Source organism: Semicossyphus pulcher, unplaced genomic scaffold, assembly GCF_022749685.1.
Source record: "Semicossyphus pulcher isolate SPU_LCO1_2020_fin unplaced genomic scaffold, fSemPul1.0.p SCAF_7, whole genome shotgun sequence".
NCBI lineage: Eukaryota > Metazoa > Chordata > Actinopteri > Labriformes > Labridae > Semicossyphus > Semicossyphus pulcher.
Genome location: NW_027211748.1, coordinates 2,037,989 through 2,063,548, shown reverse-complemented (window position 1 = coordinate 2,063,548; position 25,560 = coordinate 2,037,989). Strand labels below are relative to the sequence as shown.

Sequence of the window (25,560 nt, the reverse complement as noted above, 5' to 3'; positions counted from 1 at the left end):
CGTATCAGATCCTGCTTTTGCTCGTCTCATTTTTGAGTGACTTCGGTTACTTTTGAATCAGCTTTTGTATCCAGATTTTAGATACGTATAGAGTTTAAATTGTCAGTGTTTGGAGAGGCCTAGGCCTCATCTGGCCCTTGGTCTGAGGCCTTTTTTGACACGACACTAACACAGTTTGTCTGCCTGGGCAGTGGTAAAGGGATGGTTCGGTTTGATTGAAGTGGGGTTGTATGAGATACTTATCACTAGTAAGTATACTACATACAGTGGATGCCAGTCAGCACGGCCTCGGTGTTTAGAAACCGGCCGGAGTGCCGGCACGTAAGCTAGGCTATATGCCTCTGCAGATAGGGTCACTTTCACACGTCATTTGTCCATATAAGGACGTCTCACCTAAAAATCAATAGTGTTATTGATTGTATGCTATATTTGAATAATTCACCGCGTTTTACTTTTCAGTAAGAAAAGTCTTTGTGTGGACCGCAACACATACGTGTTCCTACGCCTGCAGCGTACAGTGTCGGATCAGCTGTTTGTAGAAGAGACAACAAACTGAAGAAAATATAATATTATGGAAACGACAAAGTGCCGCTCACGGTGGGGACAACACTTGTAGCAGTTTCACCTGAAAGCAGATCAGAAATTAACACCTTAGTTTCATCCTGACTTGATTATTGTAACTGTTAAACTAAAAGTAGAACATGTGAGCATACAGCACCAATTTAACTTCATTTGCTCCTTATCAATGTCTGATAGGACTTTTTGTGGTTCAGACGGATGAATGGCCTCGCTCCTTCACACCTGTCTGACCTCATAGCCGTATACATCCTGTGCTCTGTGCTGTCAGAATACAGGGTTCCTGTCTGTCCTCAGAGTTAAACAGGAGTCAGCTGGCTACGTCAGGAATAACCTCCCTGCTGACATCAGACAGTCTGACTGAGTTGAGGCTTTAAAATCCAAACTTTAAACTTTTCTCCTGAACTTTCAATAAGAACGTTTTCATTAAGTATGACATCATCAGGTGTTTTGGATCAGGATCTGTGTCCTCCTGTAGATTCTTCTCCTCTCTCTTATTCCACCTTAAAGGGCTTTGAGGGGAGTTTTCCACATGTCAATCACGGCTTTACAAATGTGAAAGGCAGAGTCTAGAAACAGTAATATAGCATTAATAATGGTAGTAGAAGCAGTTGTAGTCCTATTGAAAGAAGCAGTAGAGTTCGGAACAGTGTGTGTGCAGACACTAGGGGGAGGCAGTGTGAAGGTTTTAATCTGCACTGAACAGACAGCAGTACTGTTATATACACTGTAATACCAGCTGATAACTGCAGGGAACTACATGAAGACAATTCAATACATGTTGTATAAAATCTTCTATGATATTATTATAAAATAAATCAGAGTTCATTTAGTTTTCGCTCAGTCAGGACATTTGGTTGTGTCCTGAAAACAGCTGAAAATGTAGATACAGGTTTGTCTTTGATATCAACTTCTATAGAGGAGAAACTCAATCAGTATATATGAATGAAAACTACAACAGGTCACTTGTGTGTTTAACTTTATTTAAGTGTCAACTGTTATCAACTGTTTAATTAAATATTCTAATATTAATTAGTATATGAAATTAGAGTTAAACAACACGTTCAGATAATAATGGAACTAAACAAGAACTCTTTTACTTTTGTTTTTTGTGTTGAAATATTTAAAACTGAACTTATATACCTATATCGCACAATGAACCCAGCAGCAGCATTAATAATTAATAAGGCAGCGCTAAATATTTATATAGTATTAATATGAAGCATATTTGATAGTGAACATAATTAAATTGTGTTTCAATCCTCTTATTGAAATTAAAATGTAGCTGACAAATAGTGTTAAAGAACATTTAGAGTATTTTTGTTGTTCATGTTTTGTCCTTTGTGTAAATGACATTTAAAACATATGGAAGCAATAGTGGGATAATTAGTGTTTTATGAGTGTTTTCATTGCAGTTTAATGTGTGTAATAAAGATCTTCACACAAACATGAGACAGAAACAAAGATCAGATCTGTCAGGGAGCAGACTGAGGACTGAACTGAAGACTAAAGACAGAAAAACAAAGAGAAATGAAGAAAGACTTGATGACTCGACTATGAAAGACACCTGGGCTGCGTTTGAAAAGTCCTCTCTGCTCAGAGTTTCTAACTGAGTGAAACGAGCTGGAAGTGTTGAAGAGGCCGCCATGATAAGAGCTGTTTGAACTCTACAAATACTGGGGACAGGAGCTTCAATGCTTCCTCTCCTTTCTCCTGAAGCAGAGGAAACACTGGACCCTCCTTTATGAGAGGAAAGGACATCATAACGTCCCACAATTCCTTGAGGCAGCAACATTTCAATCCACGCTCTATTCATACGTTCACAGAAACAAAGTGTCAACATGACAGAAGGCCTATCTTGCATGAATTAAACAATATAATTCATTGGCAAACTTCAATCAATCAATTCATCAAGGTTTACAGCTAAATCTGTGGTGCAGGATTTTGGGGCCAATGTGTCTAAAATGATGCAGCTGACATGCAGAAATGTGCCGTGTGACTGAGTGTTGGTTTGAATATTTCATTCAGTGAAACATCAAGAAGCTCTAATGAAGAGATGAACAACAGAATACAAAATAAGATGTGAGACTGTGAGTTTTGTGGATTTGGACTTTAGTATTTATCACAGGTCAGTGTCTTTGTTACTGTGTTCACCAGCAGCCTGATTGTGTTTGTGCTAACATTTGATTTCTGCTTCATTGTGAGTCCGATTTTTTGTCTGCTGTCAGATTCAAATGGAGACAAAGAAACTTGTCAATGAATCACTTCAGAGAAACAGAGAAGTCTGTGAAAAGAATCATTTCAAAGCAAAGATTAAAACTTTAATAATAAATGAATCACGTCTGCTGACTGACTTTGACTTCTCTCCAGAAACAGACGTTTAAAGATTGAACACAAACTTTAAACTTTCTACATCAAAGATACAAAATAAATGTTTCTGCCTTGAATTAAATATTTTCACTCTTAAAATCAGTGTTTGTAATTGTTCGTCTTTCTTATGCACCTGTAGTCATTCTAACTCTGTCAACTACTCAGCTCCGCCCGCTCTCCCCTTTAAACCTCAGACTCTTCTGAAACCACACAGCAGCTTTAAACAAGCTGTCAATCATCAACAAGGTTGATCTGCCTGCTGCAGGGGCTGATGGGAGGTCTGAGGACCTGTTAGAAACCACGAGGCCCTCGTCTGATCTCACAGCTCGTCCTGGTTCTTCTCAGGTTCACCAGAGGAAACACTGCTGCACAAAATGCTTCTCCTCCCAGCTGCAGCTCTGTGCTGTGTGTGTTCAGGTGAGTGTTTCCAGCCAATCAGGAGCCAACAAACTCACCCTTCAACAAACCAACCCTGTCTCCTTGATGTGACATTAATATATTTAACTATTTAAATATGTACTGTTGAACATAAGTGTCATTATTAAGTGACAGGGCTGAACAAGCACCGTCACGCTAACCTCAATCTATCTTTCTGTCTGTCTCTCTAAAGCACTGGTTGCCATGGCAGCAGAGCTCAAACAGGACAGTTTATCATTCACCAGGAAAGTTGGAGAAGAAGTCTCCTTCAGCTGTGGAGGCACTAACCAGTGTAGCAGTAACTGGCTACACTGGTACCAGAAGAAGGACACGTTCAGAAAGATCCTAGAAATTAACAAGAAAAGTGGTGAAACAGCTAAAAAATACAATCATCCTCAGCAAGATGATTTCTCAGCTGTGAATAAACAGAACGGCTGGGAGTTGCAGATCCAGAACGTTAAACGCTCTCATTCAGCCTCCTACTACTGCTCCTGTGTTGTTCCCACAGTGAGAAATGATGCGAGCAGCCTGAACAAAAACCAGCAGATGAACAGATGTCAGATAATGTTTGTGACAGGAAGACAGCAGAAACCACAGCCCAGGTTCACATAGTTCACCTCCATTACAAACAGAACAAACTGAGTTCACTTTTTTAGTTGTGTCAGAATTATATTTATTATCATGTCTTTATTTATATTCTCAGATATTCCAGCAGGTTTATTGTTGTTCCCGCTGTGACGACAAAACAGGACAAAAAGGGGCAAGGGGTTCTTAGTAGCGGTTCCCAAATGGCTGTCACACGGACAAACAGAATGCAATGACAAAACAGACATGAATACATAGAAATATAAAACTCCTGTCAGAGTTACAAGTATCACCAAGGCTTCTGCTTTAGACTTTGTGTGTGTTCTAATGAAAGGGGCCATTAAGGCTTTACAGCAGGGGTACTCAATTAAACTTGAAAGATAGAGAGAAAAGAGATTTTTATTCTCAAGCAAAGGTCCGGAACATCATAATGTCTGACCCGCGTTATGATTCAGTACCATACATTTATGACGTCTGTCAAATCAAATAAAGAAAATACAATTAGGCTAAATAGTTTTTAAAACAACGCTAATAACTTTTACACAGAGCTCTCATAATTTACCAATAATAATAACGAATATTTCAATATTGGTAAGGAAATATAGTGTGTGTTTGTATGTCTGGGGGGTCTCCCCCAGGAAATTTGGAGTGTCAAACCTTTCCTGTGTTTTTGGTTTATTTTATGCCCCAGTTTGTGATGGAAGTGTCTTTATTTGTAAATGAAAACAAATAATATAATGTCTGGTACTACTGGTTGTATAATGTTGTCCATGCAGAAATCAAATGAAAGAGAGAGACAGCTTTACCTCTTCACTTAAGCTGCTATCTCTCTGACTCCTGACAGAATTATCAAGATTTGACCATAACAGGGGGATTCACTTGATATGTTATTTTATGTTTGCCAAATTGTATTTTATGTTTTGCCGAAATGCAGTTGTATTAGACTTTTTCTCATGGTGAGTTTTAAATCAGGCAATGACTATGAAATAAATAATATTTAAACGCACTGTACACTGACGGACTGCTGGAGAGAGAGAGAGCGAGGGGGAGAGAGAGAGGGCTCATACCGGTACATATGAGAACAGAGCTGCGGAAATAAGAGGAAAACTAGTCATGATGATGAAGCCTGATGTAGCTCTGTGTAACTCTCAGGTTTATCAGTGTTTGAACTAAACTGCAGCCTGGAGTCTCTGTTAACAGAGACAAACAGAGTGACAGTGTCAGACAGTGTCCGCGTTTAATAATCGCCATAGTCACAGAACATATACGAGTCTGTCCAGTCTTAGAAGCTCGGTTTTCTCTACTGCTCTCATTTTAGAGCACGCCATGTCTACTTTTCCCTAACTCACTTATTTTCTCCCACTGTGTCTCTCTAATTTCAGTCTGTATCTGTATTCTCACTCACCCACCGGGTCAGTCGCGATCTGTGTGACAGATTTGATTGGCTGAGTAGCATCAAGTGTGATGATTTACAATGAATGCATTGGTCTGCGAGTTTCTTGGACCCCCAAATTACTACCGCAAAGACAAAAAAGCTGCGCAGGTTAAATAGATGCGCTTGTCAAAACTGTAAATAGGTCTGGGTCCGGAGACGACGGCAGTTGGGTCCAGATCAGCACCACGGTCCGCCTTTTGGGGACCGCTGCTTTACAGAGACAGAGCTCTCAGTGAATTGATCCATCCAGCCCCGCACATCCAGATTCTTGAACACTTTTTACCTAAGTGCAATACGGTTAATGAACAAACAGTAGTTCAGTGTCCTGAATAAATCCTTGTTCTGGATGCTGAAACTATCGTATTATGTTCAGTGTGCAATATATTTATCTCTACCATTTGTGTGCTTATATTTATTTCTACTGTATATCTTTCTTATTCTTACTATTTTATTTATTTATTTGCACCACAAGAGTTGTCTATTAATTTCGTTGTACACTGTGTGTGTATAATGACAATAAAAGCATTCAATTTCAATTAATCTTCATCAACCTCTCAGTGTGTAGATGATCTTCATCGCTCTCTATGTGTAGATGTTCTCTCCCTTATTGACACTATCCCTCCACTCTGTTACATTTTCCATACGTACAGGGAATGATCCCCCTGCCGTCAGGATACATGGATACTTCTTTAAGACACACCGGCTTGCTCAGCCACGCTTCACGGTTAATCTATAAAGCACCTGAGCTGGCTTGGATTCAGTGATTGTCTGATCTCCACCTCAGTCAGGGTGCTGCGTGACAATCTACGATACAAATCAACCAAACAAAGCAAAGCTTTTAGAACAAGTGTGTGAACAGTTTGTGTGGGTAAATTCACCCTGAATGAGAATGACTGTTCCCTGATCTCACGGTTTCTCAGAGGTGTTTAAAGGCCTAGACTGTCAGTCCCTTTATGGGACTTAGACGTGGTCCTCGGAGCACTTTAGTGTCCCCCCTTTGAGCCCCTTGGGGTTGCTGAATGGAAATGGCTCTATCTTAAAACAGCCTCCCTGTTAGTCATAACCTCCGCCAGAAGGATATGTGAGATCCAGGCACTGTCTTTTTACTGTGACAGCTGCAGGTTCTTGCCCAAAGTTCCATCAGAGTTCCACTCTCCTCTCTTGAAGAAGAGCAGGAAGTCGAGCAGCTCTACCCCATGTGATGCCCCGACAGGTGCACACAGGCCCTCAGAGAGACTGACCAGCTTTTATCTGCTTCTAGTCTAACTGTGTGGGCAGGCCTTTATCAAAGCCTTGGCTGTCCCATTGGGATGTGGATACAATCCAGCAGGCGTATGTGCTTTTGAGCGTGCCAGTCGCACCAGGGGTTCATGCACACTCAACCTGTGGCGTTGCTTCTATATGGGCCTTGTGGCAGGAGGGCTTCTCTTGCCGTGAAATTGTGCAGCGGCCACGCGGTCATGTCAGTCCACATTTGCAAGGTTATACACAAATATAAACGCAACACTTTTGTTTTTGCTCCCATTTTTCATGAGCTGAACTCAAAGCTCTAAGACTTTTTCTATGTACACAAAAGGCCTATTTCTCTCAAATATTTTTAAAAAACTTTGAATTTGTGAACTATTTAAATATAGTAGATCATCTATACACTGAGAGAGTGATGAAGATCATCATTACACTGAGAGAATGATGAAGATCATCATTACACTAAGAGAATGATGAAGATCGCTTGGTTACATTGTAACCATGGTTCTCTGAGTGAAAAGACTCTTCCCCACTCCATATGCATGATGAAGGAGCAGGGCTTGACATTAACACCCGCCAACCTGCCAAATGCGGGTAGAATTGGGCAGTGACGGGTTACTCACTCACTCTTACTAGCCACTCTGGTGGGTGGCATTCTATTTTTCTTCAGTAAGGAGACTGCTTTAAAGTTTTTAATATGGGACAATCCAGAACAGACTAGAGGGAGAGACAGCATAGAGAGAGAGATGATCCAGAGTGTGATCTATTATCAGTTAATCAGAGTTTATAATCATGTGATCCAGCAGTGAGCAGTTAAATAGGGTCTAAATTACTAAATAGGGTCGCGATCTGTCCCCGTATTTGAACAATCATCTTTATAAATCAACTACGTCCACAGGCTGTGAATTAAATCAACCGGAGGTGATCCACGCGTAGTTTATCAGTTATCATGCGCGCTGGGAGGAGGAGATATGACACAGATCTGTATCCGTAGTTCTGCGCACAGGTGGGCTACTATGAAGTATAAACTCTCTACATGCTGTCATATGTCCATATGCTGTGTACTTCATATATTTCACTGATGAACACAGGCGTCAGGCTTCATCATCAAACAAAGTTTCACATCATCACTTCTGTACGTACTCACACGCTCTCTCCCTCTGTGCGCCTGCGCAGCAGCTCTGCCCCTCTCTGTGCTGTGAGTCTGCATCACAGTTTTTTGTATTATGTTTTTTCAAGTCTTATTAAGGTGAATGAGATAGAGGTCTTCACGGGTCCAAAATTTTGTGCCCGAATCCTAAGAGACCCGATATTGTGCGATCCGGAACCCGAACCGGACCTGTCTATTCTTTGAAAGTTGGGACCCGGACCTGTGAAGAACCGAGAAATGCTGTGCCCGGACCCGTCTATTATTTGAAAGCTGGGGCCCGAACTGTTACAATCTTTTAGGATAGACCCAAACGCAGGACACAGTGGGATTTTGGAGAAGAATGATGTTTGCTCAGAACGGAGTGAGTGGCCTGATGGCTGGGAAGGGAATCCGGGGGGGCAGCAGGAGAGGGTGAGGCAAGTGGTGAAGCTGAGGTGTCTTGAGGGAGAACAGGGCTAGCAGAACAGGCGTAGATGATCCTGAGGCAGAGAAAAAAAATTAGGAACTGATAAGGCAAAAATAAGGCAAGTTCACTTTTTAGCTAAATACAAAATTATTTGGCTGAGAGCGTGGCTACCACTTAAGGTTGAATGACAATGTGGCGTAAGTGACTGAAGAACCAGGGTTGAAATACTGCAGGCTTTATGAATTGATGAGAGGAAGGTGTGCAGACTGGGAGGAGTGATGAGCCGATTGAGAGCAGGTGTGCAGGAGGAGCAGAGCTGGGAGTCAGGGAAGTGGGGAAACCAGGCCCATGCCAGGTACACACACAACCAGACACAGAGACAACGAGGAACAGACAGGGGAACACTGGGAAAACAAGGGGAGGGAAAACACAGAGAAACACTAAGAGATAAGCTGTGGAACTGCCACAGCCATAACAGTACATCTGTCCACAATGGTGAGAATGGTGGTGTTACCTTGGGATGGGGGAAGCCCAGTGACAAAGTCCACCGTAATATGAGACCAGGGACGACCAGGAACCGGCAGTGGGCAGAGAAGACCAGCGGGAAGTTGATGGGAAGACTTGGCACGAACACACACAGTACAGGCAGAAACAAAGGCTCTTGTGTCAGCAGTCATGGTGGGCCACCAAAAATGCTGCTTAAGCAGGGACAGGGTACGGCTGGTGCCAGGATGGCAGAAGAACCGGGAGGAATGTGCCCACTGGAGGACCTGGGAGCGGACAAAATCAGGGACAAAGCGACAGTTAGCAGGACCATTATCTGGATCTGGCTGGGTCCGCTGGGCATCCCGGAGCAGGGATTCTATTTCCCAAGTCACCGAGGCCACCACACAGGAAACCGGGAGGATAGTGTCAGGGTTGGACAACACCTCCTTGGGAGCAAACTGGCAGGAGAGGGACTCAGGCTTGGTGTTCGGAGAGCCCGGGCGGTAGGTGAGGGAGAAGGGGAAACGGCCAAAGAACAGAGCCCAACGAGCCTGATGGGAGTTGAGGAGTTTTGCAGTTTGGATGTATGCCAGATTTTTATGGTCTGTCCAGACAACAGAGGGATGTTCAGCCCCCTCCAGCCAGTGTCTCCATTCCTCCAGAGCAAGTTTGACGGCCAACAGCTCCTGGTTACCAACATCATAATTCTTCTCAGCTGGGGAAAGCCGGCGGGAGAAGAAGGCACAGGGATGGAGCTTTTGGTCGATGACAGAGGATGGCTCCCACCTCGGAGCTGGATGCGTCAACCTCTACAGTGAACTGGCGAGATGGGTCTGGATGGATGAGCACAGGGGCAGATGTGAAGCGGGCCTTAAGCTCAGAAAAGGCAGCGTCTGCTGCAGGAGTCCAGGAGAAAGGGGTCTTGGTGGAGGTGAGCTGGGTAAGGGGTGCGGCCACCCGACTGTTATCCCTAATAAAGCGTCGGTAAAAGTTTGCAAAACCCAGGAACTGCTGAAGTTGTTTAAGGGATGTTGGCTTGGGCCAGTTTGCCACTGCCTGGATCTTCTCTGGATCTGTTCTGACTTGTCCGCTCTCAATAATGCAGCCTAAGAAGGGGACTGAAGTGACATGGAACTGACATTTTTCGGCTTTCACAAAGAGTTTGTTTTCCAAGAGCCTCTGAAGCACCAGTCTGACGTATGCCACATGTTCCTCTTCAGAGTGGGATGAGATCAGGATGTCATCCAAGTAGACGAAAACAGGAGGTCTCGTAACACATCGTTCACTAGGGCCTGGAAAACAGCGGGGGCGTGAGTCTGAAGGGCATGGCGAGGTACTCGAAATGGCCGAGAGGCGTGTTAAAAGCTGTTTTCCATTCGTCTCCCTTACGAATCCAAACCAGATGGTAAGCATTACGCAGGTCCAGTTTGGAGAAAATGATAGCATGTTGTAGGGATTCAAAGGCAGAGTTGATAAGGGGCAATGGGTACTTGTTTTTAATGATGATGGCGTTGAGACCTCGGTAATCAATACAGGGCTGGAGAGTGTGATCTTTCTTGGCAACAAAGAAGAAGCCGGCTCCAACTGGGGAAGAGGATGGACGGATGATGCCAGCAGCCAGGGAATCATGGATGTATTTCTCCATAGCCTCTCTCTCCGGACTAGACAGGTTGAAAAGTCGGCTGGAGGGTAAGGGGGCTCCGGTGAGAAGGTCTATGGCACAGTCATAAGGACGGTGTGGAGGGAAAGAGAGAGAGCGAGCTGTTTACTGAAAACCTGCTTTAAGTCATGATAGGCAGGGGGAATGGCTGAAAGATCTGGGGGTTCGCTGATAAGTGGGGAAAGAGTGGCCTCTACTGGAGCGAGGGCCGACTGCAAACAGGTGGATGGACAGAAGGGGCTCCAGCTAACAAATTTATTAGTGAACAGTCGAGATATGGATTGTGAGTTTTCAACCAGGGGTGACTGAGAACTATGGGGGCCTGAGGGGAGGAGATGAGGTGGAATTGAATGTACTCAAGATGATTCCCAGAGAGGAGGAGATGCAGAGGCTTGGTACGGTGAGTAACAAGGGCGAGGAGTTTGCCGTTCAGAGCATTAGCATTAAGGGGTGTAGCCAGGGGTTCGATGGCTATGCCAGCCTGTGTCGCCAGGTTGGCATCCAGAAAGTTCTCATCTGCACCAGAATCTACTAGGGCAGACAGAAGCAGGGATTGTTGGTTCCAAAATAACATGGCCTCCAGCTCCATTCTGGGTCGGGGATTGGGAGAAGAGGGTGTTTGGCTCACCAGAACCCCCACACTTACTGGCGAGCCTCTTCTTTTGGCCGTCTGGGAACGACAGTGAGGTAATGTCCAATCTCAGAACAATACACACACTCCCCAGCCCGCATCCTGCGGAGCCTTTCAGCTGGCAAGAGGCGGGCCCAGCCCAATTGCATGGGCTCTTCTCCAGGGGAAGTGGAAGGACTGGGGGAGCCACAGGGAACTGGGTTAGGGACTGTGCCTGCTCTAGTGAGGTAAGGGGAGGTGGAGTGAGTGGCAGATGAGGGAAACCGATGGCTAGCTCTCTCCCTACGCCGCTCACGAAGGTGGTTATCTAACCGGATAGCTAGCGTCACAAGGGAGTCTAGACTAGAGCAATCATCACAGGCAGCTAGCTCATCTTTAATTTGGTCACGAAGACCAATTAAAACCAGAGTCTAAGTGTAAGATTGAGAGACAAAGTTTGCTTAAATTCCCAGTGGACTATTCGGGATGTACGTAGGGAGGCTGTTCAGTGGACAACACAGTGTGAAGGGCAGTCATTTAAGCAGAAGGATAATCCCTCTTCACTTTTCTCCCCGGAAGTCCAGGCACAAGCATCTAAGCAACTAAAAGCTCTTATTGAAGCTCAACAGAGGCAGCTAGACCTGTTGATGCAAGCACTGCAACCCTCAACAAAAGAGTTGGGGGCTCAGCCTCCCTGTAAAAGTAAAAGAAATCCAGATGGAAAGCCTAGATGTTTTCAGTGTGATCAGAGGGGCCACATAGCTCGCTACTGTACTGCTGCTCTCCCTAAAACGACCCTATCTGACAGGGAGCAAGTCCAGTTGGAATAACAGGAGTCTGCTAGTGAGCAAAGTCACACAAATCTAGGGACAAACCTTGATTCAGAACCAGATCCAACTGTTGTCTGCACTGCTTAGTAAGTGTCCATTAGCGGAAGTGAGAATGGGAGAATTTGTGGTTTTCTCATTGGTGGATACTGGGTCCATGGTCACAATCATCACAGAGAGTTTATTTAACAAACCTTTTGGTAACCTCACAGATGCTCAGTTACGTGATGTGCATGGTTAGATCTCAGGGCAGAAAATGGTCTAAAGCTGCCGTATCTAGGCCATTAAGAGTTGGTCATCACTGTACTGGGGAAATGCGTTGCACGCAGGGGTGCCCTGGTAGGAAAAGATCCAAAGGACCATCAAATGCAGCTTAAGAAAAAGCAGACTCCTGGGGTACTGGGAATGAATGTGATAAAAAGTTTCTACTATGAGTTCTTTGTGCAGTATGGCCCCAGCCTCTTTGATGATCCCAGACTAGCAGAGGCCCCAGAATGGCGATGAGCCCTGAGGCATGCCTACTTTTGAGGGGTTAGATAGATCTGAGCAACAACAAGCAGCAGCATTGCTTAGTAAGTACCACTCACTATTTTTAAAAGATGAGGCTGACTTAGGTTACACTAATCTCATCCAGCAGGAGATACCCCGGCTTGATGATAGCCCTGTTCGTCAGTCGTACCGTCGTAGCCTACCTTCACAGTATGACTTAGTGAGAGCTCATATAAACCATTTGTTGGACAGCCAGATAATCAGGGAAAGTAGTAGTCCATATGCATATCCCATCGTACTGGTGAAGAAGGAAGATGGTGGAATCAGGTTGTGTGTTGACTGTCGTCGCCTGAACGCTAAAACCAGGAAAGATGCTTTCCCTTTACCAAGGATCAAAGAATCCCTGGATAGACTGGTAGGAGCTAAGTGGTTCTCTACCTTGGATCTAGGCAGTGTCTACAACCAAGTCAAGGCTGCTGAAAAGGACAGAGCAAAAACAGCATTCTGTAATCTATTCGGACTCTTGAGTTTAATAGAATGCCATTTGGGCTGTGCAATGCTCCTAGCACTTTCCAGCGCCTTATGGAGCGTATGTTCGGAGACTGCCGTTACCAATCTGTCTTATTATATCTTGATGATGTGATTGTGTTTTCTTCTTCTGTTTAGCAGCACTTTGAGAGGCTGGAGGAAGTTTTCTCTCGGCTATTTAGGCAGGGGCTCAAGGTCAAATGTTCAAAGTGTAATTTCTTTCAGAATTAAGTTAAGTATGTGGGCCATGTGGTATCAGCTGATGGAGTTGCAACAGACCCAGACAAAGTAGCTGTTGTGCATGATTGGAAGACCCCCACAAACCTGGCTGAGCTCTGATCTTTCCTGGGTTTGACAGTTACTACAGGCACTTCATAGCAGGATTTGCAAAGATGGCTGATCCATTGCAACAGGTGGTGGCACAGCTGAGTGCAGGTAACAGAAGGGGAAAGACTCCTCGGAAGCCCCTGGTCGCAGCCTGGACAGAAGAGTGTAAGGAAAAGTTTAGCCAGTTGAAGAAGGCACTAGTCTCTGCATCAGTGTTGGCTTATGCTGATTTTCAGAGACCATTTGTGTTAGAGATAGATGCAAGTCATGCAGGTCTGGGGGCTGTGCTTTCTCAGGAACACGTGGGGAAGCTCAGTCCGATTGCTTATGCCAGCAGGGCTCTCAAACCTACTGAAAGAAACATGCAGAACTATAGCTCTATGAAGCTAGAGTTTCTGGCACTTAAGTGGGCAGTGTCTGAGAAGTTCAGAGAGAACTTGTTAGGGAGCTCCTGCACTGTGTTTACTGACAACAACCCACTTAAGCACCTAGATACAGCGAGACTGGGTGCCGTGGAGCAGCGATGGCCAGCCCAGCTAGCTCCATTTAACCTTACTTTGAAATATCGTCCAGGGGCTCGAAATGGGAATGCAGATGCTTTATTGCGTCAATACAGTGAGGCCAGCGTAGCAAAGACATCAGAAGAGGAAAAGGAATGGGAGGGGGGTGGCATGTGTGTTCAATCTGACATTTCTGTTCTCCCAGGTTGCTCCAAAGAGAACTTGGCCACCTTACAAGAACAAGACCCAGTCACTGGACCACTGTTGGCTTGTTGGAGTTAAGCCAGACCGCCTGATTCGAAGGAAAGGGAGAGATTTGGTCAAGGTACTAACGAGCTTGCTCGCCAATTGGGATGCCTGAGGGAGGAAGAGAAGGTACTTGATGCAGGTTTAGCACCCCTGATAGTGGCAAGGAGGATTATCGACTTGTACTGCCACAGTGTTTACAGAAAGAGGTTCTCACTCAGATGCATGATAATCATGGGCATCAGAGACTGTTAACTCTGTGCAGCCAAAAGTCAAACCTTTTATGGGCAGTTTGCAGGCTTCTTGTCTACATGAAATCCTAGTAATAGATTTCACCGTTTTAGAACCAGCTTCAAATGGTAAGGAAAATGTGCTTGTGTTAACAGATGTGTTTTCCAAATACACTCAGGCCATTCCAACCAAGGACCAGCAGGCCAGTACGGTGGCAGATGTTCTGGTAAAGCAGATTAATGTTAATTAATTGGTTAATGTTTGTGTGAGAGCCCTGCTTGCCGGTAGATTTTTTGTTAGGGGCTGAGAAAGAAGAGATGGAGAAGGGCCAGAAGGACTGGGTGCGGGATCACCAGGAGTTACTTGAGGAAGCATACAGCCATGTACGACAGCGGTTGCCTGCAAGAAGGCAGTGCAGAGATCAAAAGCATGAGGATCAAGTGGGGGATCAGTCCCTAAGTGGGGAAGACATTGTATATGTCCGGAATCACGGCGTGAAAGGCCGTAACAAGTTCCAGGATGTGTGAGACCCGGGCCCCCTACCGAGTCGTGCAGTGCCCCCCCCCAAGCGCGTGGTTGTCTATTCGATCACCCCTGCAGTCCAGGGTGGACCAGTGTGGAAATTGCATCGCACTGAGTTGAGAAGTGTTCCCGCAGGCGGACTGAGGACAGAATGGGCCAGGATTCAGTAGAACAGGTCGAAGTAGGAGTAAATGACAAAGCTGATTCTAACTCACCAGAAGTGTTGGCATTTGAATTCTCTGATGAGGAGCCAATGCTGGAACCTGAGCTCTGTACGGATGCAGACGTGGTTGTGGGAGAAGAGGAGGACTCAGACACAGAAGGGTCCCCAGCATTAGGGGAGGGCCTACGGAAATCTAGTAGAATTACTGCAGGCAGACACACTAATCCTTACCTATTGCCAAGGTCTGTAGGACAAAATTACGATGCATCAGTGTAATAAGGTGCTTTTGATGTTATTGATTTGAAAATGAATGTTTTTTGAGTGTTTCATTTTTGCTAGAATCTGTACATCGTCGGGGCGCCGATGCATTTTGAGGGGGTGATATGTGGCGGGTGGCACTGAGTAAAAAGGGGAGGTGCACCACCTAGTGGCATCTATAGAATATATGTCTACCTGTGGTGGGAACACAGGTTGTGATGTTTGATTCAGGTCAGTGGAGTGAGGCAGATGTCCACCTCATTCCACGCAGTTGTGCAGGGGAGACGCCAGGTCCAGGATTAATTGGTAGGAGTAAGGCTATTTTTATGATTGTATTGTTTTGTGTGTCTGGTTTTAATGTGTGTCACATTTGTTTTTTTCATGTATTGCAGACCTGCTTCCCTGCTGGGTATCAGTATTGGTTATAACTTTTGCATAATAAACTGTGTGTTTGATTGTTGTTTGTTTCCCTGCAGAACTTCAATGGTCCATTATCTGCTCTTGCCGTGGGACTTTTTTCAGTAATGCTCTTTTGTTTATTTTAGGGTTTTTTTCTAGTCTAGTCCACCCTGGCAAGTGAGCTGGTAGCGAGCAAAAAAAGACATGGGTAATACCTGGATCCGAACCCGTCCGGGTCCCGGGTCCTCAGGTTCCTAAAGACCTCTAGAATGAGGCTCCATGTTTATTTGCATACAGAGTGGGCCATGAGCACTACCTCCAGAGAAAATGTTGAGTGGCTAGTAACTTTGGAAACCACTAGCCACAGTGCCTGGTAAGCAAAAAAGACAATGTCAAGCCCTGCTCAGGAGACCAAGAACGTCTGTACAACATTTCATATGAATCCATTCATCCATCCTTTGGCTCCAGTCCAATCCATGTGGACTAAAGAAGTGGACCAACAGACATTAGCATCAATAGAGGAACACTGCTAGGAAAATATCAAAGAAGAGACATTTATGTCGACATGTACATCAGAGGAAGACATGAGCTGTAATCTGATCCTGGTTCACAATTTGTTCAGCAGCACACAGGTTTTTGTATCAGTTGTTTTCACTGTGTGGGGAAGCAGCAGCAGGTACCTCATCTTTGGCTCTGGAACTAGACTGTTTGTTACAGGTAAGAATAAACATTTATTGTCTTCAGTTGTTTATTGAACAAGTCTGAAATGTGTTTTTAATTCGTTTTTGCTGCTTGAGACATTCCATGTCAAATGTGTATAATTGGTGGATATTTTCTGCAGCCATGCAGCTATTGTGACTAAAAATGTTCCTAACCTGTGAAAAGATGTTAAAATGTGACTGCACAGCTCAGGATGTTCTTTATTCTGCAGCCGATAAAACTGGTTCATAGTCTGAGTCTGATATAAGCAATGTTACAGATATCACTTTTTAATGTTCTCTGTTATTCAGCAACTACTGTTCTTTGGTAACAAAAAAAATCAGCTCATATCTTGAAATATGTTGTAAAAAATGATTCAATCATTCTGAGACTCTAAAATTAACTTCACAACTGGTATTTATATGTCTATAAATAAAACTACTACGCCTTTTCTCGTTTATATATTTCTATAGCTTCACAAAGAAAGGCACAAATGTTAAAATATCAATACTTTTACAGACTTTATAATCTTAACGTGATTTTATATTTAAAATTCTGCTCAGGAATCATTTAAAACTTTATTTCATATTAAAAATCACAGTAAACTTTATTCACATTTCATAACATAATTAAAATACTGTTAATAAAAATCATTATGAAATGATTGTTGTATTGATTTGTTTCTTTAGTATTAACCTGTAAATATTTAATGTTAGTGAAATGATAATAATGTTTTCTTTCAAGGTCAATATGTAACTAATACTAATGAGCACAATATCACTATTATAGAAATAAATGTTTTTATTCTCAGAAAATACATTTCATGAATATATTAAATTGGATTATGTCATTATTTGATACCTTAAACATTTTATTTCATTTTTAATAATCATATTTTAGTAATGTTTTATATAAATGTTTTAATTTGAAAATCTTAAACAATATTGATGCTTAGAGCAAAGTACGTGTACAACATGTTGATATATTGTAATAATGACTAATTACTATTATCATGCTTGTGTTTCACATATACCATATGTGACATTAAATAATAAATGTGTTTGCTAAGAGATTAATACAGTTCATGATCTAAAATTGGAGCTGTGTTGATGAGTGATTTAGAGACCACAGTCCATGTAGTTTTCAGGATCAGACTGAATGCAGTGCTGGAAGCTGCTGGTGACTGTGTGAATACACGTATTTTATATAATATTGTTTTTCATATTTGTATTGTTTATTTGATCTTTTCTTTAAGATCCTTGACAGTAACAATACTGCTGTTTACTAGCTTTGTACTTTTTATTCTGTTTCTATGTTCATTGTTTTCCTTGTATGTGTAAACGTTTACTTGGCAATAAACCTGATTGTGATTGTGAATGTGTGTGTGCTGCTTGTTGCTCAATCAGATTCAACTTCAGATGAGCAGGTGGTGAAGCCCGTGGTGAGCGTGTACCCGGCAGCACCCAGAGCCCACCTGGAGGGGAAGAGCTCCCTGCTGTGTGTGGCCTCAGCCATGTTTCCTCCTCTGGTCCAGTTCTCCTGGAAAAGACAAAAGGAGAATGGAGGTCTGCAGGAGCTGCCCTCTGCTGACGGACGGCAGCTGAAGCTCAGAGAGTCTGGATGTACTGCCTCCATCTTGTCCATCCATCAGCAAGAGATTAGCTCGTATGAATACCGCTGCTACGTGCAGCACGAGGGCGGCACGGTGGAGGCGCAGACAGAAACAGGTAATGAAGGCTTGGTGACTGTGTTCAGCACTGATTCAGCTTCATTTGGTGATGATGTCAGAGAGAGGAGAGGAGCAGAGAGCTGAAATTTTTTATAACTCCTTTCCTGTTTCAGAAGGTTCTACGCTTTCAACACCAGGACCCTCACCCTCACTTCCACCATCACTTCCACCCTCACTTCCACCATCACTTCCACTATCACTTCCACCATCACTCCAACCATCACTTCCACCATCACTTCCACCAGCCCCTTCTGTCCCGTCTCAGTACCAGGTGAAGCTGCTCCTGCTGCTGTACATGCTGCTGATAGTGAAGAGTCTGGTGTACTGCTGTGGACTCTTTGTGCTGACCATCCTCAGAAACAAGTGACCGTCCACCAACTGCACACATGCTGACTATTTTCTGCTCACCTTTTCTCACCATCATCTCATAAATCCATCTCATGTATCACTTTGATTATCAGTTAAAAATGTAAATCATGAATATATATGCAATGATTGTTCCATGTTTACTGATACACTGTACGTTTGCATTACTAAGAGTAGATTTGGTAGTATAGTGCTAATCTGATTCTGTACATTATCTCTGCTTAATAAACTTCATTTGTATAATCGTTCACTTTCTGGTATATATTGTATTATTCAGTGTTTTACCTGTTTTTTTATTTCTTTTTAATATCAAATGCTTCATGTTTTTCATATTATTACAGTTTGAGATTAAATGCTTTGGTATACGTCGTGACTTTGCATAGACTGTCTTTTATGTTTCAATACAGAATCATAAACTGCTTTGCAAAGAAATTCAAAATGTATAATTATTAATTCACATATTACAATAAAAATAAAAATAAATATAAAGCCAATGAATAAATAAACCCACAACTCCATATATGTTGTATTATGTTACAAGTTGGGGTCAGGCTGGAGAAACGTCCTTTTAACTGTCGCCCTTAAAGAATAAAATAAATCTGCATAGTGTAATCTTTATACATAAGAAGATGTTTGTAAGTCAGGGGACAATAGAAGTGAGGCTTTAAAAAGCTTAAAGCCACAATTATGTGCCATATAATGACGGGCGTGTGTAGTACAGACTGCTACACTGATCAAACTGAAGCTACAACCTCATTCACAGCAGATCAGTGTGTTAGTGGGGTTACAGAGGTGACTCTGATTAAGATGGACAGACCACTGTGACAGATGTGATGATCTTTGTCATCAACAATAACCAGATTATGAGACCGACAGTGAGAAAGAATACAGCAGTTTCTTTTTTCAGGGGGTGAAACAACAAGGAGAGATGTTTGTCTCTGTATTTTATGCTTCTGCTTTTATGTTGTGTTGATCTAACCAATGATAACAAATGTGCAACATATTGTTGATATTTTTGTACAAATTATAGTCGAGGAGTCGTGGTCATTTAAAAAACACTTTGAGGGCAAAACCTTTTTTGTTTCTTTAAATGTACTTTTTTCAGCCTTTTCTGCCTTTATTTAGAGAGAGAGGACAGTGGAGAGTGTCGGCTGAGAGAGAGGGGATGACACGCGATTTAACCACTGAGCTAAACAGGCGATGACTGAGGACTCCAGAAACACCAACATATTACAATTGTTTCATGTTCTAAAAATCTGAAAAGGGAATATAAATAATCAATAATCATATGAATAATGATATATTACATGAAAAGGCACATCACCAGGCACAGCTCTGAGTGTCAAATATTGATGGTGATGGGTTAATAATATATTTAGATGTAAGTCTGATGCGTCTCATGCAGACATATATATATATGTATGTATACATGCAGCATAAAGGACACAGCCAAATATACATTTAAAAACACACACACACAGCATGAGACGCTGTTGGCTGTGACAAAACATCAATATTTGTTTGTTTCTGCTGTTTCTCTCACACATTAATAACACAGATCAAAGCTGAGACAATGAGAACTGAGCGCAGACTAAACTTCCTGGAATGATTCTTTGTTTTCTTCTTCAACCACATTCAAATGTTGTAACTGTCATTGTGTTCTTAATGTGAAAAGCCTCAGTTAACGGTGAGAAGGCTGCAGAGCTGAAACCCACAGAGCTCGTCTGCTGCAAGAGAGGAAGTGTTGATAAGCTGCCAACAGTTTTTTATGAGTCTAATAACCACTGAGAAGAGAATCATATCTGCTGCTGTACACACTCATGGACTCCTCTCCCTCTCTCTACTTGTTTTTCTATCTCCTGTTGTCTGTATGAATCTGTCCACTGAGCTACAGGTGTAACTGAACAGAGCTGATCCATGGTCATAGTTGATCAGGCCACACGGCTCTACATGCATAAAAAACACATTGCAACGTTTAACTATCATGGTATGAAATACAGCACTCTGAAGTGCAGTGATTACATGCTTTGAGATTTAAGATGCATTGTGAAGCTGCAACACAAGTTATTTAGTGAATTACTTTATGAGTCAAAACCTTGATGTGATCTGAACCGTGAGTTTTAACTGAATGTAGCGCAGAGACCAACAATGACGACCGACCTGAAGGTCACCTCCTCACATATAATGCTGAACACAATGAAGTATCACCTCCATCACTATTATTTTGGAGCTGCTTTGAGCTCTGTTATTTAAAATATGAAGACAAACTGCATCTTGTTTGCTGATTTCATGATTTCTGCTTGTCGTTTTGTCAAATCTCCTTTAATGGGAATAACTGTCAAACCTAAGCACACAAAGGTCAGGCTGTTGTTTCAGCTGTAACTCAGAGCACTTTGTTTAGTCTCAACAGACACGTCACACATTTATATTGTTATATATTCTCAATTTTTAATTATAATAACTAATAATAATGACCTATGTTCTCTAAAATAATTTAAATTGCGGGATGTTTTATGTGAATTTATGCCCATTAGATTTTTTGGATGAAGCAGACAAGATGAAGCTGTTATTAAGAAAATTGACAGCAGTGTAGAAGTCAGTGTAAAAGTGAATATTGATCATTTTCAGTCACCAAAGCAGCACAGATAATTCACACGAGGATCTCTGAATAAATACACAATATTAACCCTCAGACTTTAAAGGGATAGTGCAGAGTTTTTGAAGTTACACTGACTATAGAGAAGTAGCTCATACAACCCCACTTCAAAAAATACAAACAAACCTTTAAATGAGCGACAAAAAAACATTAAGTGAAGTCTTAAAATGATCCTCAGCTGTCTTTGAATATGAATGATGGATTCTATAAAAATGCATCATTTTTTTCTTGTGTCTCTGGGGAAGGAGCCACATGCCTCCTGCTCTGATTGTGTGAGCACAGAATTTTAAATAACATGACGCCCCATGATTTATGATAAAAACTGTTGGAAGAATGACATCATATTGTAACTGTATCACAAGACAAACATGTGTGACATAACATATCTCTTCACAGTGTTAGATGGTTGTTCCATGAATAGATTCGTTCTTCCATCATGACTTTATCATCACAAGGTGGATTTCTGTGTTTGCTGCTGGTGCTGACATGAAGCATCAAAGAGAAAGACCACCACCCTGTGGTGAGTCAGAGTAAGTGCAGGTATATCATGATGATGCTCTTCCCTCAGTGCTGCTAAAACCACAGTGATATCTAGTGGATAAAAACACACAACAGTAAATGACTGCAGTTCAACAATAATTGTGACAAAGTGGCCAAAAGTCAGTGACAAAGAGGGAATCAAACATGAAACTACATTTAAACAAAGTGAATTTATTCTTAACTTAAGACAAAATACACTTTATGATATCATCAGGTCGGTCAGTGATGAATGAAACACGTGGATGAACTAGTGAGCAATGGGTGGAAAACACAAAAGTTTAACCAAACCAGTTCTCAGTCATTTCCACAGTGAACATGGCTCCACTGTGGACGAGATTGTCAGTACTTTTAACAGCTCCTGCACTAATATATTAGACTCCATTGCCCCAGTCGGATACAAAAAGCTGAAACCCTTCTCTCAGCCGTGGCTGAATGAGTAAATAAGGATCTTAAAGAGGCAAAGCAGGACGGCTGAGAGGAAGTGGAAAAAGGACAAACGAACCTTGCTGCTCTTCAACACTCAGTGTTCACATATCAGTGCAAAGTCAAATAAGCAGGGAACATTTATTTTTCACAGCTTATTGCAAAGAAGGTCATAATCCCAGAATCCTCTTTGAATTAGTGAAGTCTGTGATCGGTTCCCCGCCTAGCCAGCCTGTTGAATCCACGCCAGATAAGTGTGAACAATTTCTCAATCACTACAAACCAAATTGAGGAGATTCATCAACATTTGAACACTGAACTCAGGGAGCTTAATTCTGACTCCTGCCCTCCCTCATCACTAAAACATTTCAGTGAAATCTCTCTGGCTAGCCAAGAGCGCACTCTAGCACTTTCTAAATCATCCGCCTGTCTTTCAGATACCTACTTGGTTTATAAAAGCTGTGTTTCAGATGGTTGGTTCAGATATTTTAACTATTATTGACTGCTCTCTGTCGTCTGGGGTTTCCCCCTCCTATTTTTTATTTTATTTTTTTAATTGTATTTAATTGTATTTTTTATTTATTTTTAAAGATAATTTTTTTGGCCTTTGGCTTTATTTATAGAACAGCTGAAGATAGACAGGAAATGTTGGGAGTAGAGAGTGGGGGATGACATGCGACAGGAGTCGAACCTGATCAGTGCAACAAGGACTGTAGCCTCTGTACATGGGGCGCCTGCTCTACCAACTGAGCTAAAGGGCACCCCTCCCCCTCCTATTTTAAACATGCCACGGTTTACCTCCTTTCAAAGAAACCCTCTCTTGATCCCTCTGTTTTAAGTTATCTTAGACCCATTTCCAAGCTGCCATTTTGACCTAAGATTTATGAAAATATTGTGTCCACTCACCTGATTTCTTTTATGAAGGGCAATCAGATTTTTGAAAAAATTCTCGCTTTTTATCGTCTCATTTTTGAGTGACTTCAGTTACTTTTGAATCGGTTTTTGTATCCAGATTTTAGATACTTATAGAGTTTAAATTGTCAGTGTTTGGAGAGGCCCAGGCCTCATCTGGCCCTTGGTCTGAGGCCTTTTCTGACACGACACTACCACAGTTTGTCCGCCTGGGCAGTGTTAAAGGGATGGTTCGGTTTGATTGAAGTGGGGTTGTATGAGATACTAGTAAGTGTACTACATACAGTGGATGCCGATCAGCATGGCCTCAGTGTTTAGAAACCGGCCGAAGTGTCGGCACGTAAGCTAGGCTATATGCCTCTGCAGATAGGGTCACTTTCACACGTCATTTGTCCATAAGGACGTCCATCCATCCATCCATTATCTTCCGCTTATCCGGGGCCGGGTCGCGGTGGCAGCCTACTCAGCAAGGTGACCCAAGCGTCCCTTTCCCAGGCAACATTTTCCAGTTCCTCCTGGGGGATTCCGAGGCATTCCCAGGCCAGACAGGATATATAATCCCTCCAGCGAGCTCTGGGTCTGCCCCAGGGTCTCCTCCCAGTTGGACGTGCTTGGTAAACCTCCAAAGGGAGGCGCCCAGGAGGCATCCTAACAAGATGCCCGAACCACCTCAACTGACTCCTTTCGACGCGAAGGAGAAGTGGCTCTACTCCGAGCTCCCCCCGGATCTCTGAGCTCCTCACCCTATCTCTAAGGCTGAGCCCAGACACCCTCCGACGGAAACTCATTTCGGCCGCTTGTATCCACAATCTCATTCTTTTGGTCACTACCCAAAGCTCGTGACCATAGGTGAGGGTTGGAACGTAGAGCGACTAGTAAATCGAAAGCTTTGCCTTCAGGCTCAGCTCCCTCTTCACCACCACAGTCCAGTACAACGCCTGCATTACTGCTGATGCTGCACCGATCCACCTGTCAATTGCATGATCCATTTTACCCTCACTCCTGAACAAGACCCCGAGATACTTGAACTCCTTCGCTTGAGGCAGAGAACCATGGCCTCAGACTTGGAGGTGCTGACTCTCATCCCAACCGCGTCACACTCGGCTGCAAACCGCCCAAATGCCTGCTGGAGGTCCCAGCCTGATGAAGCCAACAGGACAACATCATCTGCAAAAAGCAGAGATGAAATCCTGAGGTCCCCAAACTGGAAACCCTCCTCCCCCCGGCTGCGCCTTGAGATCCTGTCCATGAAAATCACCGATAGCATTGGTGACAAGGGACAGCCCTGGCGGAGGCCAACACGCACTGGGAACGTGTTTGACTTTGTGCCGAGGATGTGGACACAGCTCTCACTTTGGTTATACAGCGACCGGATGGCTCGTATCAACGGCCCCGGTACCCCATACTCCCGCAGTACCACCAGGAGGGGGACACGATCAAAAGGATATAGATAAGGCTTCCCCTGGAACTTCAGACTCTGCCTCCTCATCAGAGGACGTTTTGGCTGGGTTCAGGAGTTCCTCAAAGTATTCCTTCCACCGCTCGACAATATCCTCAGTCCGGGTCAGCAGGTCGTCACCCCTGCTAAAAACAGCTTGAGCCAATCCCTGCTTCCCCTTCCTGAGTCGTCTAACAGTTTGCCAGAACTTCTTTGAGGCCAACCGAAAGTCCTTCTCCATAGCCTCCCCGAACTCCTCCCACACCCGGGTTTTTGCTTCCGCAACCACAGAAGCTGCAACGCTTCTGGCCACTCGGTACCCGTCTGCTGCCTCTGGAGACCCCTGGGCTAACCAAGTCCGAAAAGCCTCCTTCTTCAGCCTGACGGCTTCCCTCACCGTCGGTGTCCACCAACAGGTTCTCAGGTTGCCGCCACGACAGGCACCGACAGCCTTCTGGCCACAACTCCTCGTAGCCGCTTCCACAATGGAGGCTTTGAACACAGCCCATTCGGATTCCATGTCCTCAACCTCCCCCAGGATGCAGGAGAAATTCTACCGGAGGTGGGAGTTGAAGACCGCGTGGACAGGGGCCTCCGCCAGACATTCCCAGTTCACCCTCACTACACGTTTAGGTTTACCAGGTCTGTCATGCAGCCTCCCTCGCCATCTGATCCAACTCAGCACCAGGTGGTGATCAGTTGACACCTCTGCTCCTCTCTTCACCCGAGTGCCCAAAACATGCGGCCGAAGATCTGATGAAACGACCACAAAGTCGATCATTGATCTACGGCCTAGGGTGCTCTGGTACCAGGTAGACTTATGAGCAACACTATGTTCGAACATGGTGTTTGTTATGGCCAATCCATGACGAGCACAGAAGTCCAATAACAAGACACTACTCGAGTTCAGATCGGGCAGGCCGTTCCTCCCAATCACCCCCCTCCAGGTTTCTCCATCATTGCCCACATGAGCGTTAAAGTCCCCAAGTAGAACTATGGAGTCCCCAGATGGGATCCCTTCCAGGACCCCATCCGATGACTCCAAGAAGGCTGCGTACTCCGAACTGCTGTTCGGTGCATAGGCACAAACAACAGTCAGAGCTTTCCTCTCCGCAACTTGCAGTCGCAGAGAGGCGACCCACTCGTTCACCAGGGAAAACTCTAACACAGCGGCGCTCAGCCGGGGGCTTGTGAGTATCCCCACACCCGCCCGACGCCTCTCACTCTGGGCAACTCCAGAAAAGGCGAGAGTCCGGCCCCTCTCCTGGATATTGGTTCCAGAGCCAGAGCTGTGCGTGGAGGTGAGCCCAACTATCTCTAGTTGGTAACGCTTCACCTCCTGCACCAGTTCCGGCTCCTTCCCCACC

The 25,560-nt window shown here is 43.8% G+C and overlaps 1 protein-coding gene across 1 annotated transcript; it reads left to right on the top strand.

Annotated features, from left to right (window-relative positions):
• The first annotated feature begins 3,287 nt into the window (after window positions 1–3,287).
• Window positions 3,288–18,623, top strand: LOC138611718 (immunoglobulin lambda-1 light chain-like). Its single transcript, XM_069684926.1, has 6 exons — window positions 3,288–3,363; window positions 3,557–3,858; window positions 5,697–5,698; window positions 16,098–16,147; window positions 17,548–17,856; window positions 17,972–18,623. The coding sequence occupies exons 1-6, from the start codon at window positions 3,321–3,323 to the stop codon at window positions 18,223–18,225; spliced, it is 960 nt and encodes a 319-aa protein (XP_069541027.1). The 5' UTR covers window positions 3,288–3,320; the 3' UTR covers window positions 18,226–18,623.
• Window positions 18,624–25,560: the final 6,937 nt, after the last annotated feature.